The sequence below is a fragment of the Hyposmocoma kahamanoa genome, unplaced genomic scaffold (assembly GCF_003589595.1).
Source record: "Hyposmocoma kahamanoa isolate Upper Pololo Valley unplaced genomic scaffold, ASM358959v1 92, whole genome shotgun sequence".
Classification (NCBI taxonomy): domain Eukaryota; kingdom Metazoa; phylum Arthropoda; class Insecta; order Lepidoptera; family Cosmopterigidae; genus Hyposmocoma; species Hyposmocoma kahamanoa.
In genome coordinates, this window is record NW_020654748.1 from 4,081,061 (window position 1) to 4,103,016 (window position 21,956).

The 21,956-nt window shown below is 35.9% G+C and overlaps 1 protein-coding gene across 1 annotated transcript in view; it reads right to left on the reverse strand.

Annotated features, from left to right (window-relative positions):
- Nucleotides 1-421: 421 nt before the first annotated feature.
- Nucleotides 422-21,956, reverse strand: part of LOC113236599 (mucin-2-like) — a 140,083-nt gene continuing 118,548 nt past the window's right edge. The window contains exons 3-7 of the mRNA XM_026472743.1: nucleotides 5,640-5,706; nucleotides 4,397-4,464; nucleotides 2,918-3,094; nucleotides 2,340-2,703; nucleotides 422-2,194 (exon numbers count right to left, since the gene is read on the reverse strand). Of these exons, the coding sequence (XP_026328528.1) occupies nucleotides 717-2,194; nucleotides 2,340-2,703; nucleotides 2,918-3,094; nucleotides 4,397-4,464; nucleotides 5,640-5,706 (2,154 nt within the window). The 3' untranslated portion in view covers nucleotides 422-716. The remainder of the gene's footprint in view (nucleotides 2,195-2,339; nucleotides 2,704-2,917; nucleotides 3,095-4,396; nucleotides 4,465-5,639; nucleotides 5,707-21,956) is intronic.

Genomic DNA, 21,956 nt, shown 5'->3' on the forward strand with positions numbered 1-21,956 from the left:
GTTCCTAAAATGCTGGTTAAATAGTTTTCCATTTCCATTTTATATTTTATACTTCTTATTTAGTATGATATACCTAAAATATTCGAAATTCAATACTTTATATATTTGTTTCATTTTATTTAAATCTACAGTTTTAAATGTGTACTAAAGCTAATTTTCAATGAATTGATACTCGATAACGATATGTATGTTGTTTCTAAGCATGAATTTCAGGTAAGAAAAGTTTTTGATATTCGATAACGTATAATTATTATGAAAGTAAAACTGCGTGTAACGCAAGAAACCATCTCAAGTTTTCTTGCACTTTGCCGGTGTCATTTTAATATACCAGTAGTTTCCGGGGTATGTCATTAGAGGGAAAGGATACAAATATAAATTTGATGTAGTTTTTAATTTTGAAATATTTACAAGGTTTCCTTCGAGTTTCCTCCATAAATATTACTAGATAATAAACGAATGAACTTTAGAGAACAAACATTATGATATATTCAATTATTATTATTTACAAAGGCAATTTTTTTAACATAAATATTTATTTAAAAATTAATTCAATAGTCTGAAGAAATGAAAACATGTTCGGAATCTGAAAGATGTTGTCATCCAAAAATTATTGATTCCGAGTTTACAATTGTTAAAATTTGCTACCTATCTAAGTATGGAACTATGTATAATATTTGATATTATTATATAGTATGTATAAAAATGAGCTAAAATATTTAGGCACGATTCCGACAGTCAGGTGAGCGCGACGTAGGGCTGGTGTGCGCCTCGACAGGCGGCAGGGGCGGCGGCGAGGCGGTGGGGGGCGTCGCTCCCGCCCCCTCGTTTTGACTAGAGGTTGTCTGCACTGCAGACGGAGTCGGCTCAGCATGCTCCACACGCCCTAAATTTAACTTCACCTGTCGTGGCAATTCGTCTTCCGCCCACTGCTGACTGGGTTTTTCTTGGTTTTTAAATTTAGTGTACTCTTTCGCTATTAGAACCGCCAGTGGAGGTTCGGGCGGGATGTAAGAATGTGGCTCGTAATTGTCGTCGACATAATCGTTCGGGTTCCACGCGGCGGTGGTTGTCGTAGTTGGAGTAGCGGTAACAGTCACACTTCGTGCAGTGGTAGTCGCTCGCGATGTGATTGGCGAACTTGTAGTTGTCGTCGGTCGCTCAGTCACCAAATCTGGGGAAACAGTTGCAGTGGATGGTATCGTGAAGACTTTTCTCTTTTGGTTAGACCTAGTTTTACGCCGCTTTTGCAGTTTTGGCACATCAAGAAAAAATGGATCAAATATAAGGTCGGATTCCTTGTAGTCGTCATAATTGATGGGTACTATTGGTTTTACTGCGCTTACTACATTTCCTACAGTGTAATTTAACTTCTTTCCGTTGCTGTCGCTAACGGAAGCGCTGGCAGTGACAATAACTCTAGGAGGGCTTTTCGGTTTTGTTGGAGGCCGTTCTGTAACAGTCGGAGGGCCCACGGATCGAGCAGCTAAGGACGATTCGTCATCACGAATGGATTCATCACTTCGTTTTCGATCATAGTAGTACGGATTGAATGGTAAAGGACGTTGCGCAGGTAAAACTGATGGTTGATATTGTTGCGGCCTATGTTTCACCGAAGTTTCATGTCTCTCGGACGACTGCGATGAAGGCCCCGGACGCAAGAGCTGATCTCGTGGATCCAAGGTGGTTGGCCGAAATGGCGCTGGTTGGGGCCTTTGTACGAAAGGCGTGGGCCGTTGTTGGGCAGGACGGGGCGCAGTTCTAGACGACTCATACTGGAAGTGGTCAAACTGCTGAGGTGGTGCGTGTGTGATATACACACCATCTGCCGGTCGAATACTTTGTCGTTGGAACGAAATCGCTTCGGATCCTGGTCCACGATGACGGTAGATAAATTCTTGAGGAGATAAGAGCGCTGGATCAATTGATGGCAAGGATGGTGTCAAAGGAGAAGAGGACGGTGAAGCTGAAGGATATACGGTAGGTGAGGGAGAGGAAATTAAATGAGGAATAGGAGATATAAGGTGTGGTGATGTTGGTTTCGGCTGAACAGTAGTGGTCGGTGGTTGTTTGGTAGTGGTCTTTGTTGTTGTGGTCGTTATAGTCGTAGTTGAAACTTGACTGGTGGTTGATATCGGAGAATGTGAATAATCTTCTTCGTATTCGGTGTTGTCATCGAATTCGTCCTCTGGATATTCTGGTAATAAAAAATAAAAACTAGTCATAGTTAAACATGCTTTTTTGGGACATGTTCATCGATTAATAAGTAGTTGATTTTCTGCAATTTTTATTTTTATTTAAAAGCATATTTTTATTGTTCCTTGTAAAGATATGTTACATACCTTCTATAATTTCTTCGTGATTCCGTATTGGTAACGATTGTTGAGTAGGGAGAGTATTCTGCGAACCCTTAGGGTCATCTTTCTTTATGTCTTGCAAAGGATCTTCGGTGGAGTCTACAATATCTGTAGAGTGTTCCTGCGTTTTAGAATGTAACGTCGTAGATTCGTCTAAGGAGGGATCAGATTGTTCTAGGTTGGGTTTCAACTTTTGAACGGATTGCTCAGTGGGTTGACCTTGAGGCTTGGGTTGATCTGCTGATATTATAGGGGGCGCAGTGCTGCCATATAACTCTAAATTTAAACTGTAGAATTTTTCAGACTTTGAACAATCTACTTCGTCAACTCTCTCACATACTCTTGTCTCCTGCAAAAATGGCAATAAAGAACTTTAGAAATTAATTGTAGGTTCCGCAAATGAGATTTTGTATGAAAGTTATCTACTTGATAGGGAATATCTCAAATAAGCCAAATGAGTAAAAATTGTACATCGATGTTGTATATACGTTTCTTAGTAATAATTACATATCGTAAATTACATGCCGTGGTTTCAAAAGAAATAATGATTGATTTCCATTTACCTGATCAAAGACAGTGCCATTGAGGCAAAGGAACTTGATGTCCATGGGCTCCTCCTGTTGGCCCACGGTGCAGACGTGGAACATCTGACAGGAGGTCTCTGTGTCGGCGTAGTACCCGCCTATTACTTTGCCCGCGCACGTGAAATTCGTCTCGGGCAGGTTGTCAAAGTCCAAGTACTGAAATGTAAATTTTCAAACATTTAGAAATATGACACATAGGAAATAAAACTATTTTAATAATTTGTAAAACTTAATATAGCGTAAATTGGAATGTTTTCTTTGTAAAATTAAAAATAAGGTATTTAATTAATAATTATTGTGTGAAAAAATAGGGTGGTTTGCATCAATATTAGACATAACTGGTTGAAGACTGTACCACGTCAGTCAAACTTGACCATGGGACCTGTAAAGGGCCCGAAACGTCGGTTTGTTTGAAAAAACAAATACATGCGATTTAAATACGGAAAAATAGTTTCATGTCCTATTTAGAAATATGTCAATCTAGTTCTTCGGTTTTCGCGGTTGCTACACGTTAGAAATGAAACTATTGTTTCGGATTTATAATTAGTTTGTTTTTTCAACCACAGTTAGCTGTGACTATGGGACTTTTAGAGAGCCCGAAAAGATGCTTTGTTTGCAAAAACAAATAGGTACGTGAATAGTAACCTATACGCGAATAAGATCATATAGGTACTCGTTTCCAATATTTAGACATATTTTTGATAGTAATTCTTAAAGCAGAAGAGCCATCATCAACATCATCATAACAGTCGGAAGACGTCCACTGCTGAACATAGGCGTCCCCAAAGATTGCCAGATTAGTCGGTCGGACGCGACGTGCATCCATCGGTTACTCGCCGCCCTGACCAGGTCATCCGTCTATCTCGTAAGAGGCCGTCATACTGAACGCTTTCCGGTTCGTGGTCTCCATTCGAGAACGTTTCTGCCCCAATGGCCGTCAGTTCTACGATATATAAAGCAGAAGGGTATGACCGAGAAATAAATTTCTGTTTTACGTGAGCGCCTTCATATTAAACTTTTATAAGCGCTGCAGTCTGCAGTGCGTCAGTAATTTTTAGTTCAATTATTGTGACTGCAAAAGTGGCGCGTGAGTGTCACAACAATAAATACTGTACATATTGTATGAGAATTAGTAGTGCGCGGCTACTGCAATATAGTGGCGCCACTGCAGCGCTTCTAGAAGCGTCTAATTAGAAGGCGACTAAAAACATTGTTGTATTTTCGTTTGATTGGTTGTACACTTTAGGTGGAAAGTAATAGAATATTCTTGAAATCCTCTGATTGGAATGATTTATAGAACAACACGGTATAGTCATTGTAGTAGTTTAAACTACTAGCATTACAATTTCAATTTAAACTGAAATGGTCGTAATCCGTATCTTACACCTTTAATTTCAACATTTTTGACTCTAACTGAGTACGAAATAGGTAAAAAAAATAGAGATCAATGACACTCACCCCTGGTTGAATGGACCTCGATATTCGAAATTCGTTTTGGAATATGAATAACAGCAACCACAGCCATACTGAAAAGTGTTAAGAAATAAAATTAGTTGTAAATGTATTCCGTCTACCTAAGACATAGGTACTCTCACTAATTTTCACATAGTTAGCTCAGGTACATACTATATAGCGATAAAATTTATAACAAAATACCTCTCACAATAAAAAATGTAGAACAGGAACATATTATGTTTACAATAAATTGAAAGGATTCTTACTATCGAAATGTTTTTATAATTTACAGGAGTTTTTTTTATTATAAATAGATAAATATAAAAATAGATAACGATAGCACGACTTATTCCCATCTGATCCCCAAAACTGATCCACCGCCAATTTGAAATGCAACTGATCCCCTCTATATTTTACAACTCCCTAAAATGACAATAGATAATGAAAATAAATAATGACAATAGAAAATGATAATAGATAATGTTGTACTTAGTAAGTAAGTTAATTTGCAACGCCCTCCACAGGGTTTATGTTGGATCGTGTTATAATATTAAAACCTTTTTCTGCACCACATAATGCAATAAAAGTTATGACTATGACTATTCGTATTGCTAAGTTTTATTAGCTGTAGAGCTCCTTGTGAAAGAGTTCGTCCAGGGAAGTATTTCATCATATCTATTTCTGCTACCAAGCAGTTATGAGAAATATCTGTGTTCCGGATTTGAAGAGGAATGGTGCTGATGAAACTACAAACACGTGGGACTTGTCGACTTTATGTCTCGGGTGATGGTCGCAGTGGCAGCGCTCCTCAGATCCTTGCGATTTAAAGCTCTGACTGGCACTGCAACTGTTGCTCTACTGTTTACTCTACTGTTACTAACTGTCTCCGTGGCCGAATGGTTACCATGCTGGATATCCACGCAGAGGTCCCGAGTTCGACTCCCAGGCCGGTAGAAATATTTGCATTGTCTATATTTATTTCTCTCGTGACTTTAGGTGTAATTTGTAGTTGTCTACCTATGTGTATATCCATGGCACTCGCGATACAGGGTTTTCCTAGTGCGGGACTATGAGTGTGTAAAAAAAAAGAACTGTGAAATCGTGGTTTTGCAGATTACCCGTTACTCGTTTCTGCTGTCGTGATAGTGGAGTTAAATGCTACGTAAACAAATCAGGATAGAATATCGACACACGACATGTTGTTGCTATGGTTATTAATAAAAAATGTAACATATAACTTGTGTACCTTGCAATGCAGAGGCGGAACGCACCAATAGCGTGCCGCCGGCTGAGATCCGAGCTTGCCGCCGCATCTGCAATGAAAGCAAAACAAATATTCAATATAGGAAGCTCCTACTTCACAACAAAGCGACTGTTAGGTTCTTCAAGTAAGAGCACTTAATGGCTATAGAAACTAAATATACTAATGACAATATTGGTATTACATTCAAGTATTATATCTATTATCTATAGTATATCTGTTATTAATAGTTAAGTAGTTGGAACAGACGGTAAACAACACAAAATAAATACCGAGCGTAGCGAAGCTGATATATCAAATGTTATTTATTAAAATATTAACTTTATGTATGAGGAAGTTAGAGTGTTATAGTTTACTAAACGAATGTGGAAGGAAAAACCTATGGGGGAAGATGGACCTCGCCATTTTTATATGAAAAAGATTGAAGATGTTGTTAAAAAATCAAGTTTTAATATGAGAAAAAAAATTGTATGTATAATGGTATACTGCAGGCGCTGGTTCGAATCTTTATATTACGAATTATAACCATCGATTATATAACCAGAAATAGAGACGAAATATCATTTAATTTGTTTGAAAATTATTCGGCCACATCATTACTGTGACAACTGCGCTCCAAATGGCCAGCCCAAATTCGAAACAATTGATCGGAGTCGTCAATGGGTGTCGTCCATTGTTTTCTTCTTCAGCTTTGGTATAATGGACGAAAACTGCAAAATTACATATTTAATATTTAATTACCGATGAAATTTGATTGCGTTTGTTTTGTGATTAGATGTTTTGCTGTTTTTCCCACACCACCGAATGAAACAGCACGCTATTGTTAGAGATATTATCTTTATTACAATAAATACAGAATATTTTTGGAATATATGGAGACGTATACACAGGTCAGTTGTTGGCGCTGTCTATATTTCAGTGCAAACGAGAGTTGATATTTATAAGTGATGTATCATTGACGAGTTACCAGGAATATATGGACCTTATTTCGTCTCTATTTCTGGTTATATACTCGATGATTATAACAAACTAGTGGAGTAATTTCACTAAAAAAAAATGAATATCATAGTAGTAAGGATTCAAACCATCTCAGCCTCTCAATTCCCGCTCTTATTATGTTTAATTTCTAACTGAAATTCAAATTCAAACAATCTTTAATTCAAATGTAAGCAAAATACACTTTAAATCGTCAAATTGATTAAATTTTACTGCTTATTCGTAAGGCAGATTCCCCTGACACAAATGAGCAAGAAATTCTGCGGTGGTTCTTCGTAAATATACAATATTCGTTCAAACATCATAGATAGAAACTACTTGCAAGAGCTAAATGGGTCAATAATATCAAGGATTTTTGTCAGTATAAGGTTTTTGTTTCATTATAGTTTTACACATCGTGAATGTCAAATTTTGACTATCTACCGGAATCTTATTATAGAAGGGCATACGTTACACCTATGTGACTTTGTGAAGATGATTATCAAGAACTGGGGGTCTACCATAACCTTTCCAAAAACAATCTTATTTCAATGTAAGCTTAAAGTAATATTATTATTATAGTAATATTACTCATATTCGTACCATGACAAATTTATCAACCAAGTAATGTATTATTGCTAAAGTGACTGAAAGAACGAATGATTTCCCAATATTGTCTATTCCTTACTAAATATAGGAAAGAGATAACGCTATGTGAACTATATAATGCCATCTCTTTCTTTTTTGATGTTCGTCTTGTCGTAGTATAATGTTTAAGTACTTAATGTTATTTACATTCAGAGACTTTTGATTGTTAAGAAAAGTATGTAATAATAAAATGTATTAAAATTACGTTGTTGTCAATAATTATTCCCCATTTGCATGAAGAAAAATAAATAAAACAAGCTGGGTCTTGATAGTCACGTTGTGAGTTCAGAACTATAATCTAGTGCCAACTGTTAGTTCCGCCAAGGAGCATATGGCGCTGTTATAATTTTATGAAATAAACATGGCGTATTTTTATTTATCGAAAAATTATTTACTATGTGCTATTAAATAAAAAAAATAAACAATATATTGAAGAGATATATGTAAATAAATAAGTTCAACTTAACTTTTAAACATTACAAATTAATATTAAGATAATAAAACTGAAAATAATATTGTTTCTAATGCATCCATAACTATTTTAAGATTGCTAAACTTGACATAAAATCAATATTACTTTAATGTTAAAGTCGCGTCATACGAACTGAGTGAATGAATAGTCACAAAGCTGCCAATAAAACATCATAGTTTTGACATTACAATAAGCTACCATGGCGGAATAAGTTACCATGCCGGACTGCCACGCAGAGGTCCCAGGTTCGATTCCCGGGCCGGGAGAAATATTTGTATGGCCTACATTTATTGTTCTCGTGAGTTTGGTTGTCATTTGTAGTTGTCTATGTGTATGTCCATGGCACCCGCGACACAGGGTTTCCCTAGTGCGGGGCTATGTTGAGTGTGTGCGTTAAAACAAGAAACTGTAATAATGCCGTACAATAGACATAGAGGGAGTATGTGTACATATAATATATATATATATGTATATGTAAAAGTAATTAGGATGCAATATTCTAATCAATGTTTATTCCGATTCATAACCGAGTGTGGCAAAAACAATGGCACACCTTAAAACAATAGCCGCCTCTATTCACACGGCGCATCTCGCAATGAAATTGCGACATAAAATGAATTATAAACCGTCTACAATGAATTGTTCCGATTCTACTCATCCAAAAATTTCATAACATGACAATTAAAAATTCGACGTGAAAAATGTTCCACTTTTTCACGGATACATAATTGAGGAAGTACATCAGGCAAGAGAACTGTGCTAACAGCCTGTTGTTTGATTAATAGACGCATTATTGTATCAGTTTAATTAAAGATACCTACATGAATAATAATAACCGTGTATAATAGAGATTTTCTAAGTAGCAGTAGTTCGTTCGTCCAGGAAATTCCATCACTTTACTTATTACTGTAGCTAAGCAGTAATGTGACCATTACAGCGTTCAAGTTTTGAAGTGTAAGGGTTCTCGTAAAATTATAGAAACATGGGACTTCAAGTCACGCCTCAGGGTGACGGGTGCAATGGTAGTGTACCTTAGATCTTTGCGAATTAAAACTTTGAGTGGCACTGCAACTGCTATGGGTAGGCGTGTTGTTTAACACTAGACGCACGACTAAAGGATGATTCACATTAGATCGTCCCGGGCGCGAGTCGTGTTTGAGTCATCCGAGCCTCGGACGTGCTGCATATTCATATTTACATTAGACCGTGCCGGGCGCGAGCCGTGTCCGAGACATCCGAGTCTCGTACGTGCCACACGATCTTAAATTAGGCAGGGTCAGAGAGTGTACACATTACAACGAACCGAGGCCGGGCCGCATCCGACACTCGCACGAACTCGGAAGCAGCTCGGGCGTCGCTCGTCCGTGTCACGAACGCGGCACGTTGTAATGTGAATCACTTCATATAAAATGCACGCAGCATTTCCAATCCGAGCCTCGTACGTGGCTCGGTTCGCGCCCGGGACGGTCTAATGTGAATAATCCTTTACTCGTTCCGTCATTTAATATCATAAAAAAAATATGGACAATATAAACTATGATGAACCTTTCTGCAAAGCTACTTTGGTGTAAGCGGAAGCGTGTCTGTACTATTATAAGCTCAATAACAAAGAAATAAAACAACCTCACGATTATTGTGCTCTCGTTACGCCTGTCAGATTTTTTTGTAATGCCAATAATATACACAATATACACGCGCATCATTTAAAAGAGAAAGTATACATCGAAATATCAAATTACAATTGCTGTTAATAAATCCACTACTTTTAAACGTCATTGACGAATAAGCCTTAGCTCACGTTTTTTTAACTTGTATTGGTAACTTTGTTATGTTATCTATAATCCCTTACGGCGTTTTCTATCAACAAAAGCCATTAGTATGACGTAACGTCCATTTAATTTGTAACAGATTCAGTTATTCTCATTCATTGTAACCAATCTGGGGCACAGCGGTGCGACGCTCGAGCGTGCACCCTTTTCTCAAACAAACTCAGGGCACTTCATAGTACGTCCAATCTGTGTCACAGATTAGATTAAAATCCAGAAATTTCTTAGTTTTCTTTTTTTTTTTATGATATCAAGTAAAAGGACAAACAAGTCGTGCGCCTGATGGTAAGCTACACGCCTGTCCATAACAGTTGCAGTGCCACTCAGAGCTAAAAATCGCAAAGATCTGAGGGGCACTGCCACTGCGCCCGTCACCCTGAGACATAAGTAGACAAGTCTCATGTGCCTGTAATTGCACCAGCACCCTTACCCCTTAAAATCGGAACACAGTAATGCTGACATTACTGCATGGCGGCAGAAATAGGCAAGGTAGCACTACTTCCCTGGACAAACTCTTTCACAAGTAGCTCTATACTGCTATCAAACGTAGATAGTAGTAGAGTAGTAGCTAAGAAATGATTGCCGTCAACCACGTCACTGGTGGCCGCCATGCTGAATTATGGGTCATGTTTGCCATCGTGATGAAATGATAACTTATCGCACACTACAATAATGTTGTAACTCAAAATATGTGAAATTCAACATTATATCATTACTGAATTACTGAACGTAACATTTTATTCTTTACACGTCAATAAATCCGTCGTTAGAATATTGTAAGAAATAATTAAAAGATATCTACTTAACTGCTAACGAGTCACACTTTATGTAATCTAGTTCAGGCCAAAATAGTCATTAATTAAATTTTTATTGAATTGTTATTCAATTATTTTTTGTGAAATTACTCCACTAGTTTGTTATAATTATTAATACAAAGATCGAACACTCAGAAAAAACACTCAGAAAAAATTCCTTCGATCCGGTCGGATCCGACGTCTTCTTGCATACCGTGGCAGACGCTATACCAACTAAGCCACGGAACAAACCAACGGACCTCACGAATTCTTCTATGTGCTTGCGTCGTGTCTTTGTACTTGGTATTTCAACGACTTTTTAGTCGTAACGCCATCTATGAGAAATCTATTGCAGATTTATCACCCAGTTAGTACCTTTACAGCTACCAGTCCTGGCGAGAGATGTCGCTATTCACTGTATTAATTACATTTTTATTGAATTGATATTCAATTATTTTTTGTGAAATTACTCCACTAGTTTGTTATAATTATTAATAAAAAGATCGAATACTTTTTTCTGAGTGTTCGATCTTTGTATTAATAATTATAACAAAATAGTAATATAATATTTTTTTTCTTCCTATGCATAATTCTACTTAGATTCTTTTAATAGCAGCAAAACAGAATACTTGTATAAACAATGGTACGTCTTATTATACTTAATATGAAAAGTCTACTACACGCCTCCCACGATAAGATGGTCTATCTAAACTTTGTTTTCTAAAGATTGTTTAAGATTGACTGTCTTACAATTTACAAATTACAATGCAAACTACACAATATTAAAAGTGTGGTATTATTTAACATAATTATGCAATTTGACATTTATCAGGTTTATTACTATTAACTCAAAAAGGTTCTCAAAGTTGTATCTACATAATTTTTACAAATCACTTTCTACATTATTTTGTGAAATGTAACATCCTCTTAATGGATATAGGTGTTTATAGGCTTGACGGGAAGTAATCCCTCTCTTACATAAGACAGACGAAGCGCGTTTCTATACGCATCAAAGAACATCGTCAGTGTATTGTAGAAAGGGCGTAGGAGACATTTTGAAAACGTTTGACAGCATGCTTTAGGTTTTAACGACTGTTTTAAAATGTTTACGTCAAGATTTAAAATTAAATTTTGTCTTTAATAAAGTTTTTAAATTGTAAATGTCACCGACAAACCAACAACCCCAGGTCATTGCTAAAGAAGTCCGTTTTTACCAAGGATCCTGCGAAAGGGGAATTGAAATAAAAAACAGCTTAATATTTGGTAATTAAATAGCTATAGTCCTCCTTGTAAAAAAGTACGTCCAGTGAAGTTACTTACCTATTTCTGCCATCAAGCTGTAATGTAAGTATTACTGCGTTCCGGTTTGGAAGGGTAAGGATGCTTGCTGGTGAAAAATTACAGGCACATGGGACTTATCAACTTATGTCTCAGAGTGAAAGCAGCAGAGCAGTCTCTTAAGATCTTTCGGTCATTCTCGGACTCGTTAGTATTCTGTTCACTACCTAATTTTCTTAGCAATTTTCATTATTTAAGTATTCCATTTTTTATCGTGCAATATTATTTAATATTCGAGTATTGTACCTATCGTGATATATTATTTAAAGTAAATTGGATCTTAATACTAAAAGAATTAAGCTGGTCCAATTTACCAAAAGATAGTATACCTTCTTTCTTGGACCATCTTATTATTTAATAATTACACGATAATATACTTGAATATTTAAATAATAAAAATTGCCACGGAAATTAGGTGGTGAACACTAGTCCGCTTGTTTGATGCGAAGATCGTCAGTTGTTTTCCTAGTTAAGGCGAGGTATTTCGGTATTTCTAGGCGAGCCTACATTTTAGGAGGTGAGGTGTAGGGGGCTAAAATAAGAAAAGGCGGAGAAAATTTGAAACAGATCCGACGTCGACAAGCGCCCGATGGCGACTGACGGGTCAACGGGCGCGCGGCGTATCGTTAAACCGCTGGGCAATTTTAAAATTTTGGGATAAACGTGAAATTAATAACTACAGGGCTTTAGTTGCAAAACCAAAATTTAGCAGGTTCTCTGTAGTATTTAAAGAGAAATATTTCTATATTAAAATTATGTGAAAAGTTACTTATTTCATTTTTAAATAATTTGTTTTATATTTTTATTTTAGCCTGTTTTCAGGATCAAATAAAGTACATCCTACCGTGTAACGAATTAATACATTCACTAGGCGATATCATTACGCGTATCGTATAGTTTTTGTAAGAGCGTTATTTGATAATAAATACCTTAACAATTTGATCTAGCAAAACAGTTTTAGACCCGAGACAATATGGAAAAATTAGTTCTTCTATATTAACCTGGCCTTTTTGTTTAGCTTTCAATTGTCCTCGACATTGACTTGAAATTTGGTATACTATGGAAATGTAATGACATTTCAATAAAAAGTAAGTTGATAATTTATCAAAATAATGGTTTCCGATTATGTGAAATGCCACCACTTCTAATTTTTTTTTAAACAATTCTTGCACTCCAAAACAGCGACTTCCGTACAAAGCGAAAATGGCGTACTGATTTATTGTTCTGTGGACATTAGAATAAAATGGTAGCTTCGATCTGATCTTGTAACCAGGACAGTCCGCAGAATACCCAATTTTTCAACTCATTACACTAGAACTATCATGTTGGGGTCATGAAATTAGTCGCGAACTGTTAGTTAGCTTACAGATAGTGACTTTATTGAGTTTTTGGAGTAGAATGTTTAGTAAGGTCAAGCAATTTATTCTGTAATCGTGGTCCTTAGTTCCAGACCCGGTAATTAGGTGTGATTTTCTGACAATATATAAGTATAACTAGAGTAACTTATTATTATCATCAGTTATAGTAATCAACGACAGAATAATGCCACAAGGATTTATTTATAGTATTAGCGTAATAGCGGCAAAATGGCGGCGAACGATATCCGTATCGAGAAAGCTGTCGCAATCGGTGCGCAAGCGCAGGGCGTGGTTTCCTTGAGCCAGTGGACCAGCACAGAAGTGGAGCATTCGAGACAAAAACGTCAAATTGCACGTAATAGGGATATTGACAATATTTGTACTATTACCATGAGCTGATGTATGATTGCCGTTGCAAGGCTAACTTTTTACAACGCCTTTGGTAGTTAAATGGAGAATTAAAATTATCAATAATAAATATCATAATTATATGAGATAATATATAGTAGATTGTTAACTGCCTCCGTGGCCGAACGGTTACCATGCCGGACTGCCACGCAGAGGTCCCAGGTTCGATTCCCGGGCCGGGAAAAATAGTTGTATGGCCTACAATTATTTATCTCGTGAGTTTGGGTGTAATTTGTGGTTGTCTATGTGTGTCCATGGCACCCGCGACACAGGGTTTCCCTAGTGCGGGGCTATGTTGAGTATGTGCGTTATTTATTTATTATTTATTATTGTACAACAAGTGCATAAAACGCGTCATTTCACCCGAGACAAGTATATGCACCCGAGCCGCAGGCGAGTGTGGATACTTAAGTCGAGGGTAAAATGGGTTTTATGAACGAGTTTATACACTCTGCTTTTCACTTCGGTTGCGAGGAAATTAAACAGCAATATTACAAATAAACGATTATTTTATACACGTGACTCAGGTCGAACCACATAATGCTCTGTTATATTTTACAAGCTTTTATTTTTTATGCATTTCTATTTCTTATAACTTATTAGAATTACTATTGCCTATTTTTTAATTTTGTAACAAACGTAAAACTTTATTTTATAAAGTTCTAGTGTGCGTGGCTGTTGGCGCAGGCGTCATTGCCTCGGTCTTAAACGACGATTTTATTTTATGCACTAGAGCATAAAATCCTATTTTAAGCAGCCTACACGCAGCATAAATACGAACTATGAGAAGTGAAAATATTATTTGATCCTCAAAGATATAATTGATCTATTGTAAATGTGCACTTTTTTAAATAAACGATATTTTTGTTAAGTTTGTTATATATATATTAACTGTTCCGTCTATATTAGTTGATCCACGGATAAATGATTAAATGAACATGCGTTCAAGATAACACTAGCATTATGTTGAAGCATACTAAATTAGTATTTCATAGTCAAAAGTAATATTTGGTCCTCTTTTTCAATTATTTGTTAAATCTTGGTTGCGCCCTCCATTCAGTAAGTTAGGTTAGTATATGAAACAGTAGAAGCGAATTTACTTGCATTTCCGAACATGGTTTCAGGTTTTTAAAGGCTCATTTTTCAAAGTTAATTTATACAAATCAAACATTAGCTCATACATCGGTTTAACTTATTTTACGTCTCAGAGAAAAAGGATCAATCATTAAAAAGACAATCGTTTCGATTTTTTTACCTGCTGTTTTTCCAAATTTAAAATGATCATTTAAATACAATACAAAACGTGCCAGACAATTACATTGTTTTGTCCGTAAACGGATTAATTCCGGCCAGCTTCGCTTGCAACTTCAGGTGGTTAGATTTGTATGACGTGTCCCTTCCAGCACAAATGGATATAGCCTTACTATACGATGCAGCACGTATAGTTCGTTGGTTCTTGCACCTAAATCGGTGGCCGCGAGTGACTGTACTTTCCCATTTTAAAACTATTTTTATTTCTTCAAACCATGGGAAAGGATGACCCGTAATGACAATATTAATTATGTGCCACACAATCGTATCGATTACCTGATCAGTCCCTGTATACTATGGGTATCAGAGCAATGGAATTCATTCCGGGGTACTACATTGTCGGGCGCAGTGGCAGTGCCCCTCAGACCTTTGTGATTTGAGTGGCACTGCAACTGTTAGGGACAGGCGTGGCGTTTACCACCAGGCACATGACTTGTTATTGCACATACTTAGTATTATAAAAAAAATGCATATAAATAAGTCACTGAAAAATAACTCACATGTCTTTGCCTATTAGTGAAAATCAGGTTTTTAATGAGTTTTTCAACCAACGGATTTTCTTTGGTCAATTTTATAATTCGAATTTGAAAATGAAATTGACAAAAAAAAAAATCGTTTAGAACCCTGATTTTCAGTAATTAGCAAAAACGTGCTTGATTCCTAGACACTTTTGATGTATGTATCAACCCCTTTTTTCCTATATCTATGGTATCAACACTCCTCTTTATTTATTTCTTCACATTAAAAGTAAATTAAAATATGATTTCTCATTGAAAAAGTAGTAAGGAAGCGACTGTACGAGACAAGGATTCTATTTGATGTATCTTTAAATTACATACCAAGAATCAATTGTTAAATATCGACATTGAACCCAAAGTTTATTGATGATAAATAGAGTAATTTCTCAATGCAAGTCTAATGTTTACCACTTAACTACCACTTACAGGCACTGACACTAATTGGGCTTGGTCAAAATTGTAATTACTAAAATAATACTTACGTACGAGAAAAACTATACAAGTGGTCGTAAATCTCCTTCAAGGTTTACTCTTAGTAGTAATTTGTTCTTGTTTGATTTTATTGATTTACAAATTACTATTATAAGCTGGTGCATACTACATTTATCCTGTATCATATTTTTTAAATACGCCTTCGGAGCTGTTCGGGGTTTGCGGAAGTAGCCGATTGCAATAAAAATATGTTTTATTTATATTAGGACTATCAAGAATTTCATAATAGTCTAATTTTCATTAAAAATATCGATGTCTTACTTTCTCAAAATCTTATAAAGAGACTTAAAGAGTTATTCAGATGGTAAAAATTTATATTTATTTTAAATTTCGTATCGTGGGTGTTAATTTCGAAGCATTACTTTAAGAATAAGTAAAAGCCAGTGTGTGAATATGAAGGAAATGTGATGTGAAATTAGCCTGCGAAATTTGTATACACTATCCATTTTTTGCATTTCAGTACTTTGTGCTTTAAGATACGAATTTGAGAAAGTAAGGCGACGATATATAGTTTAATAATAAGAAAGGAACACCCTTTTATACGAATATAAGTTACAGTCAAATAATCTTTATTTCATAGGTAAGCAAATTACACTTCGTAGCAGTAGAGCTCCTTGTGAAAGAGTTCGTCCCCCTGGACGAACTACCTTTAACACTGGCAGTAGTACCCTTAGTACTGCCACCTTATCTATTTCTGCCGCCAAGTAGTAATGCGAGCATTACTGCGTTCCGGTTTTGAAGGGTAAGGGTGCTGGTAAAATTGCAGGCACATGAGACTGTTCAACTTATGTCTCAGGGTAACGGGCTCAGTGGGAGTGCCGTTTGAGCGGCAACTGTTATGGACAGGCGTGAGTCTTACCGCCAGGCGCACGACTTGTTGGTCCTTTTACTATTATTTTTCACGTTAAAAATAAATAGACATATACTTTCTTGTAGCTTTATTAAAATGTAGCCATCGGTCAATATATGTGTATCACAGATTTTAGACTGATTTTTTAAACTATATCTGCAAGGCCTTTGTCGGTGGAGTAATCACCAATCTCAGTTTAGCGCCCTAATTTTGAGTTGCTGGTACGACTCTGCCTCTCTTTCCTTTCCTTCCTTAATGCTTCTAAGAAAACTATAGTGACGTATTAGTTGCCCAAATACTTTTCCCCTTCGGTTCTCTATTGTATTCTATTCCTACACTAGTCTTAAGAACATCTTACTGGTTTTTCCTTCTGTCCAACTCATTACATCTATTTTTCCTTAAACCTACAAATTCTAATGAATTTCATTCGTTTGCGAATACCATTCAAAATCTACCTTAAGAATAGTTACACACTTAAGTGTCTTATAGCAGCGATTGCGATTTATAGGATTTAAGCGCGCGATTACATGGATGCAATCGCCTTTAAATCCCAAGTGTAGCGATGCCATCGCGTGTTTGTACTTTCTATCGATGCAGACGCGCGCTTGCATCGCGCTTGCTTAAAATCACGTGTGTGTGTAAAGGTAGACGATTAGCGACTGCATTGCGTTTGCATCGCCACGTGTAACCGCTCTAACAGTTTACATATAAGTTTCACATTCGATTAAAGTTATCTATGCGACGTTCATTATTTAAATTTCGGATGTTTTTTTAAATATGCAGTCAAAACCATATGAAGCTTAAAATTTTTGATCGTTCTTATCGTAAGTCGTATAGAGTTGAATTTAAATTTTAACAGTCAAGCACGTCAAGTGCTTTTAAAGATGTACTAATTAATAAAAAGTTTGCACTAAAAGTTTTAATATAAAGTTTAATATTTCAATTGACGTATTACCGGATCATGGTACTCAAATAGCTCCAAATCTTAGATGTTAGAAAAAACCACTTCACTATAGTTACTATCGATGTACGTATACATGGCTTCAAAATACTATCTTTAAGATAATTGATTTTAATACACAATGTAATGTGATTAGTTACTGTGGTATAGCAAACGCTAAAGAAGTACTTAGCACAGAATATAACACTTAAAATAAAAAAAAATACCCTGGTAAATAACATTGTAATCCAAAAAGTTGAGTACTGATAGTTCGTAAGCTAACAACTTACCGAGATCAATTTAATGGACATAAATACGATAGTTTTATTTGCAAGTAGTTGAGGAGTTGGATACTTTGCGGAATGTCTTGGTTGCAGCCTCAGATTAAGGTTCATCATCGATATCTTCAATGAACATTACGCCAACTTAATGTTCGGTCCTGTTCTGTTTTTATTTTGTATTTTGTTTTTTTTCCACAAAATTAGTTTTTTTTTTTTCTCAAATTTTCCTTCTTGCTTCTTTATATTTTTTGTTTAAATTCGGGGAGCGTAATATTAATAAATAAATATGGCTGTATACACAAATACCTGAAAGTCACCAAAATAAAATTGGCGTAGTGTTAATTGGAGGTATTGATATTATTGTAATGCCATGCAAGCAATTGAAAATAGGCATTACCTAAATAAAAAATAAAAAAGTGCATGCTCCATCGTCAACTTCATCGTCACTTTCCAGTGTTTAGATAAATGCGCATTTATTAAAATAAATAAATAAATATCCAGATCTTAAATTTTCACGACTGTTACACACAGAAAATGAAATTATTTTTTTAGGATCCAATCGCGTGTATTTATTTTTTCAAACAAACTAACGTTTCGGGCCCTTTACAGGTCCCATGGTCACGGATGACTCAGTGGTCTCAGTAATAATTTTTTTTTATACTAGAATATATTTATTCTGATAGAGATTTATTCTGATCAAAGCTGTATTAAATAGGTGAGGTTAAAGGTTTATTTAAGTAAATGCACGAGCGCTTATGAATATCCTGTAGGGCTAGCACAAGAGCTCTTTGCGAGAATAGCAGTATCTCGCGCTTTATGGTGCTCTCGTTCAAGTCGCGCCCTATCGTGCTAAACCTATTGATTAATGTAGACGAAACGACGATATATCACTGTGCGACTTGCTGTTGGCTTATATTAAGTTATTTTTCTAGAATAGTAGCCCAAACCAAAATATATCATTCATTTTTTATTTATAACACAGCTGCTTTCCGTATACTATAAATTTTATTGTGAACAGGACACTGAGCGTTCCCTTGTTCGGTATTGCGCGGTAGATATGACTGAATTTCGTTCAAACCATGTTTTCAGATAAATTATTAGCAATCGAGCTCCTTGTGAAAGAGTCCAGGGAAGTACTGACACCTTACCTATTTCTGCGCTAATAGCGCGGGTGAAATTACAGGCATATGGCACTTGTCAACTTGTCTCACAGTGATGGGCGCAGTAGCAATGCCCCTCAGAATAGCATGCTCGTGATTGGCACTGCAACTGCTATTGACAAGCGTGTCGTTTATCACCAAGGGCACGACTTGTTCGTCCCGCCACTAGTTATAAAAAAAGGTATTTTTAGATTAGTCGCTATTCTAGATAGACATCGATATAAGGTGCTAATACATTAGGTACGAATAATTGTAGAGTCGTATTTGCTTTGAAAGAACCAATTTACAATACAAATTGAAAAAAAAATTACGCGATTTTAAAATGTTACTTTTTCGCTCAAATGAATGAATTTATAATTTTGTCCAAATATAATCAGATTAACATTGTCGCTTTGATATATCGTGACATTTACATTATTTTTCATATTTTATATTCATAGTTAATAAATTTCAAAAGATTCTAGAGTATAGTAAAGGTTTATATTTATGTTTTTTTTTTGTGAAAACTAAATTAATAAACAGAAACAATACTCGATTCCCTAGCATTCATTATCTCACAATTTCTCAAGCATTCACAGCACACAGCCGCCTATTGTGCCACACAAGCAGTGCGCACCCCGATAATAACGCCAAGAGCTTATTAAGCATTGTGAGGACACGGAGTAGTGGTGAGTTCCTGCACGATACGGTACGCCTCACAGACACAGTCAACAATTCACGTCGCCACTCTCAGAGACTCATTCTATTGACGTCTGGGACATACATGCCTATTGAAAAGACATCTGATAAACTGACCCAAAAAACTCCGCAAAAGTAAGTGTGATTAGAATGTCACAGACAAATTTCATGAACTAGTTGTGGGACACAATCAGTAAAATCGAGAATAGATGTTGAAATATGTCGACAGAATATGTCATACATATTTAAATAAGTATTATAATAAAATGGCAATAATTGATATTAACTCATATAAATCAATAATAAAGTCCGCCTCACGAATATGATGAATAGGCGTGGCGCCATTATTTGTTAATTTTCAGTTTAATTTCCATAGATGTAACAGTGCATACATAAATAATAATATATTGGTACACATTGAATAAAAAAAATATCAAAAATATATACTTTAGCTCAAAACAATAGGAGTATTTAAAAAAAATTATTCATAGTAATATTTTACAAATTATCGCCAAACAATAATTTCAAAAAAATCCGCTTAGTCCAGAACGGATTCTATATTAATATCGAGGTGACACGCCTACAAACATCGCCACAGTGACATGGCGATCGTTGTACATACAAGATCTCTCGTAAAACGTGAAAATGCCAAGTTGTAGCGATACACCTTGTAAAAATTGGAGTGAAAACAAAAATTTTAAAACCAGTGAGATAACATTCCATCGGCTATTTGCATTTTTAGTTACTATTTCTATTATTATTCAATATTTTCTTTTTGTCTCCATAGAAATTTGTAGACTCAAATATAGTGATGTTCATTTACGAAGACTGATGTTTGTCGACAATAAATCTTTACTGAATGTTTGAATTTCTTACTATGATTTTTGTAATTAAAGTCCCTAAAATATTGAAGCGAAAAGCATTCACGTTAAATTGATTTCTTTTATTTTATTATTATTATTACTAAACATTTTATTTCGAGTAATTTTAACATAACTCATATTTCGGACAACCGTTTCAATTTCATGTCAATTTGGATGTTGCTGTTGCTTGAAGAAAAATTTATGTGTTTTAGATATTTAAATTCCATTGTACTCGTAGATTAAACGTAGAGTATTTTGAATTTTTAAGTTTTTACAATGAGTTCAAAATAATAGAAGGTTGGATTGAAGCTGCAGGAAAATCGAAAGATTGGTTTTCTTATTACTATTTCTGCCTTTGTTTAAGTTTTCAAAGCAAATCCAATTAAAAAATAAATAAAATAAAATCAGCTTTATTTTACTTGTGCATGCAAAATAAATTAGAAACAATTATAGAAAATTACATAAATCCTTCATAAAAAAAAACAACATAATTTAATTTATTAAATTCGTTGATGGTTCGAGTTTACTCTTGACAGCGACAGCTTCACCCACCCGTGGTAACGTATAATGGAAAATTGACACTGGCGACGATCGCCATATTTTTTATATTATTCTTATAAAACTGACACTGCTCCAAGCCTAGTGGCCGCCATTAAGAAAATAATAATAATTTATATTATTATTAATGTAATAATACACCAGTACCAGTGTAGATATAGTATGAAAAAAGGAATATTTTTTTAATATTAAAAACAGCCACATGGTCTCCAACTATCGATTAGGTAGGATCACATCACTCGTTGAGTAGCGTCAGTTTAAGGTTAATAAGGTTAACAATTTACGGAGCGGTTTCCATCCGTGCCCGCCGGTGCTGCTAGACAGCGGTTTTATTTCAATACTCACGATCCTGCAAGTTTGTGCGGGCACGTAGCTGCCGCGGTTGCGGGCACGAAACCGTTGCTATTGCGGAACGGACAGCGAAGTTAGTGGGAGTCAATTGCAAGTCGCGCGGTTAATAAAGAACGCACCCTGCGTGCGCCTGCATCACATTGCGCCTGAACCGACCGCCAAAGTGTGCGGGCGACGACGGCCGCCAAGCGCGCAGGTCATTGCGTCCTGCGCGGTTCTACTAGTACCCTGCCGCGGCAACCGCGAACAACCGTTACCACTACAGGCGTAAAACGCGCCGTGAAATGTGCTACTAATTTTACATACTTAACTGTTACATTCTACAGATGCCGCGGTCCCGCGGCAGACGCGGGTGAAAACCGTGAGTTCTTAGTGTAACGAAAAATGAGTTTCGGCACCATCTAACGTGTAGTTAGCTATTATATACTAGTAGTATTTTTTCTAAAACGCCACCTATTGGTGAATGGCTGAACCAGGATGA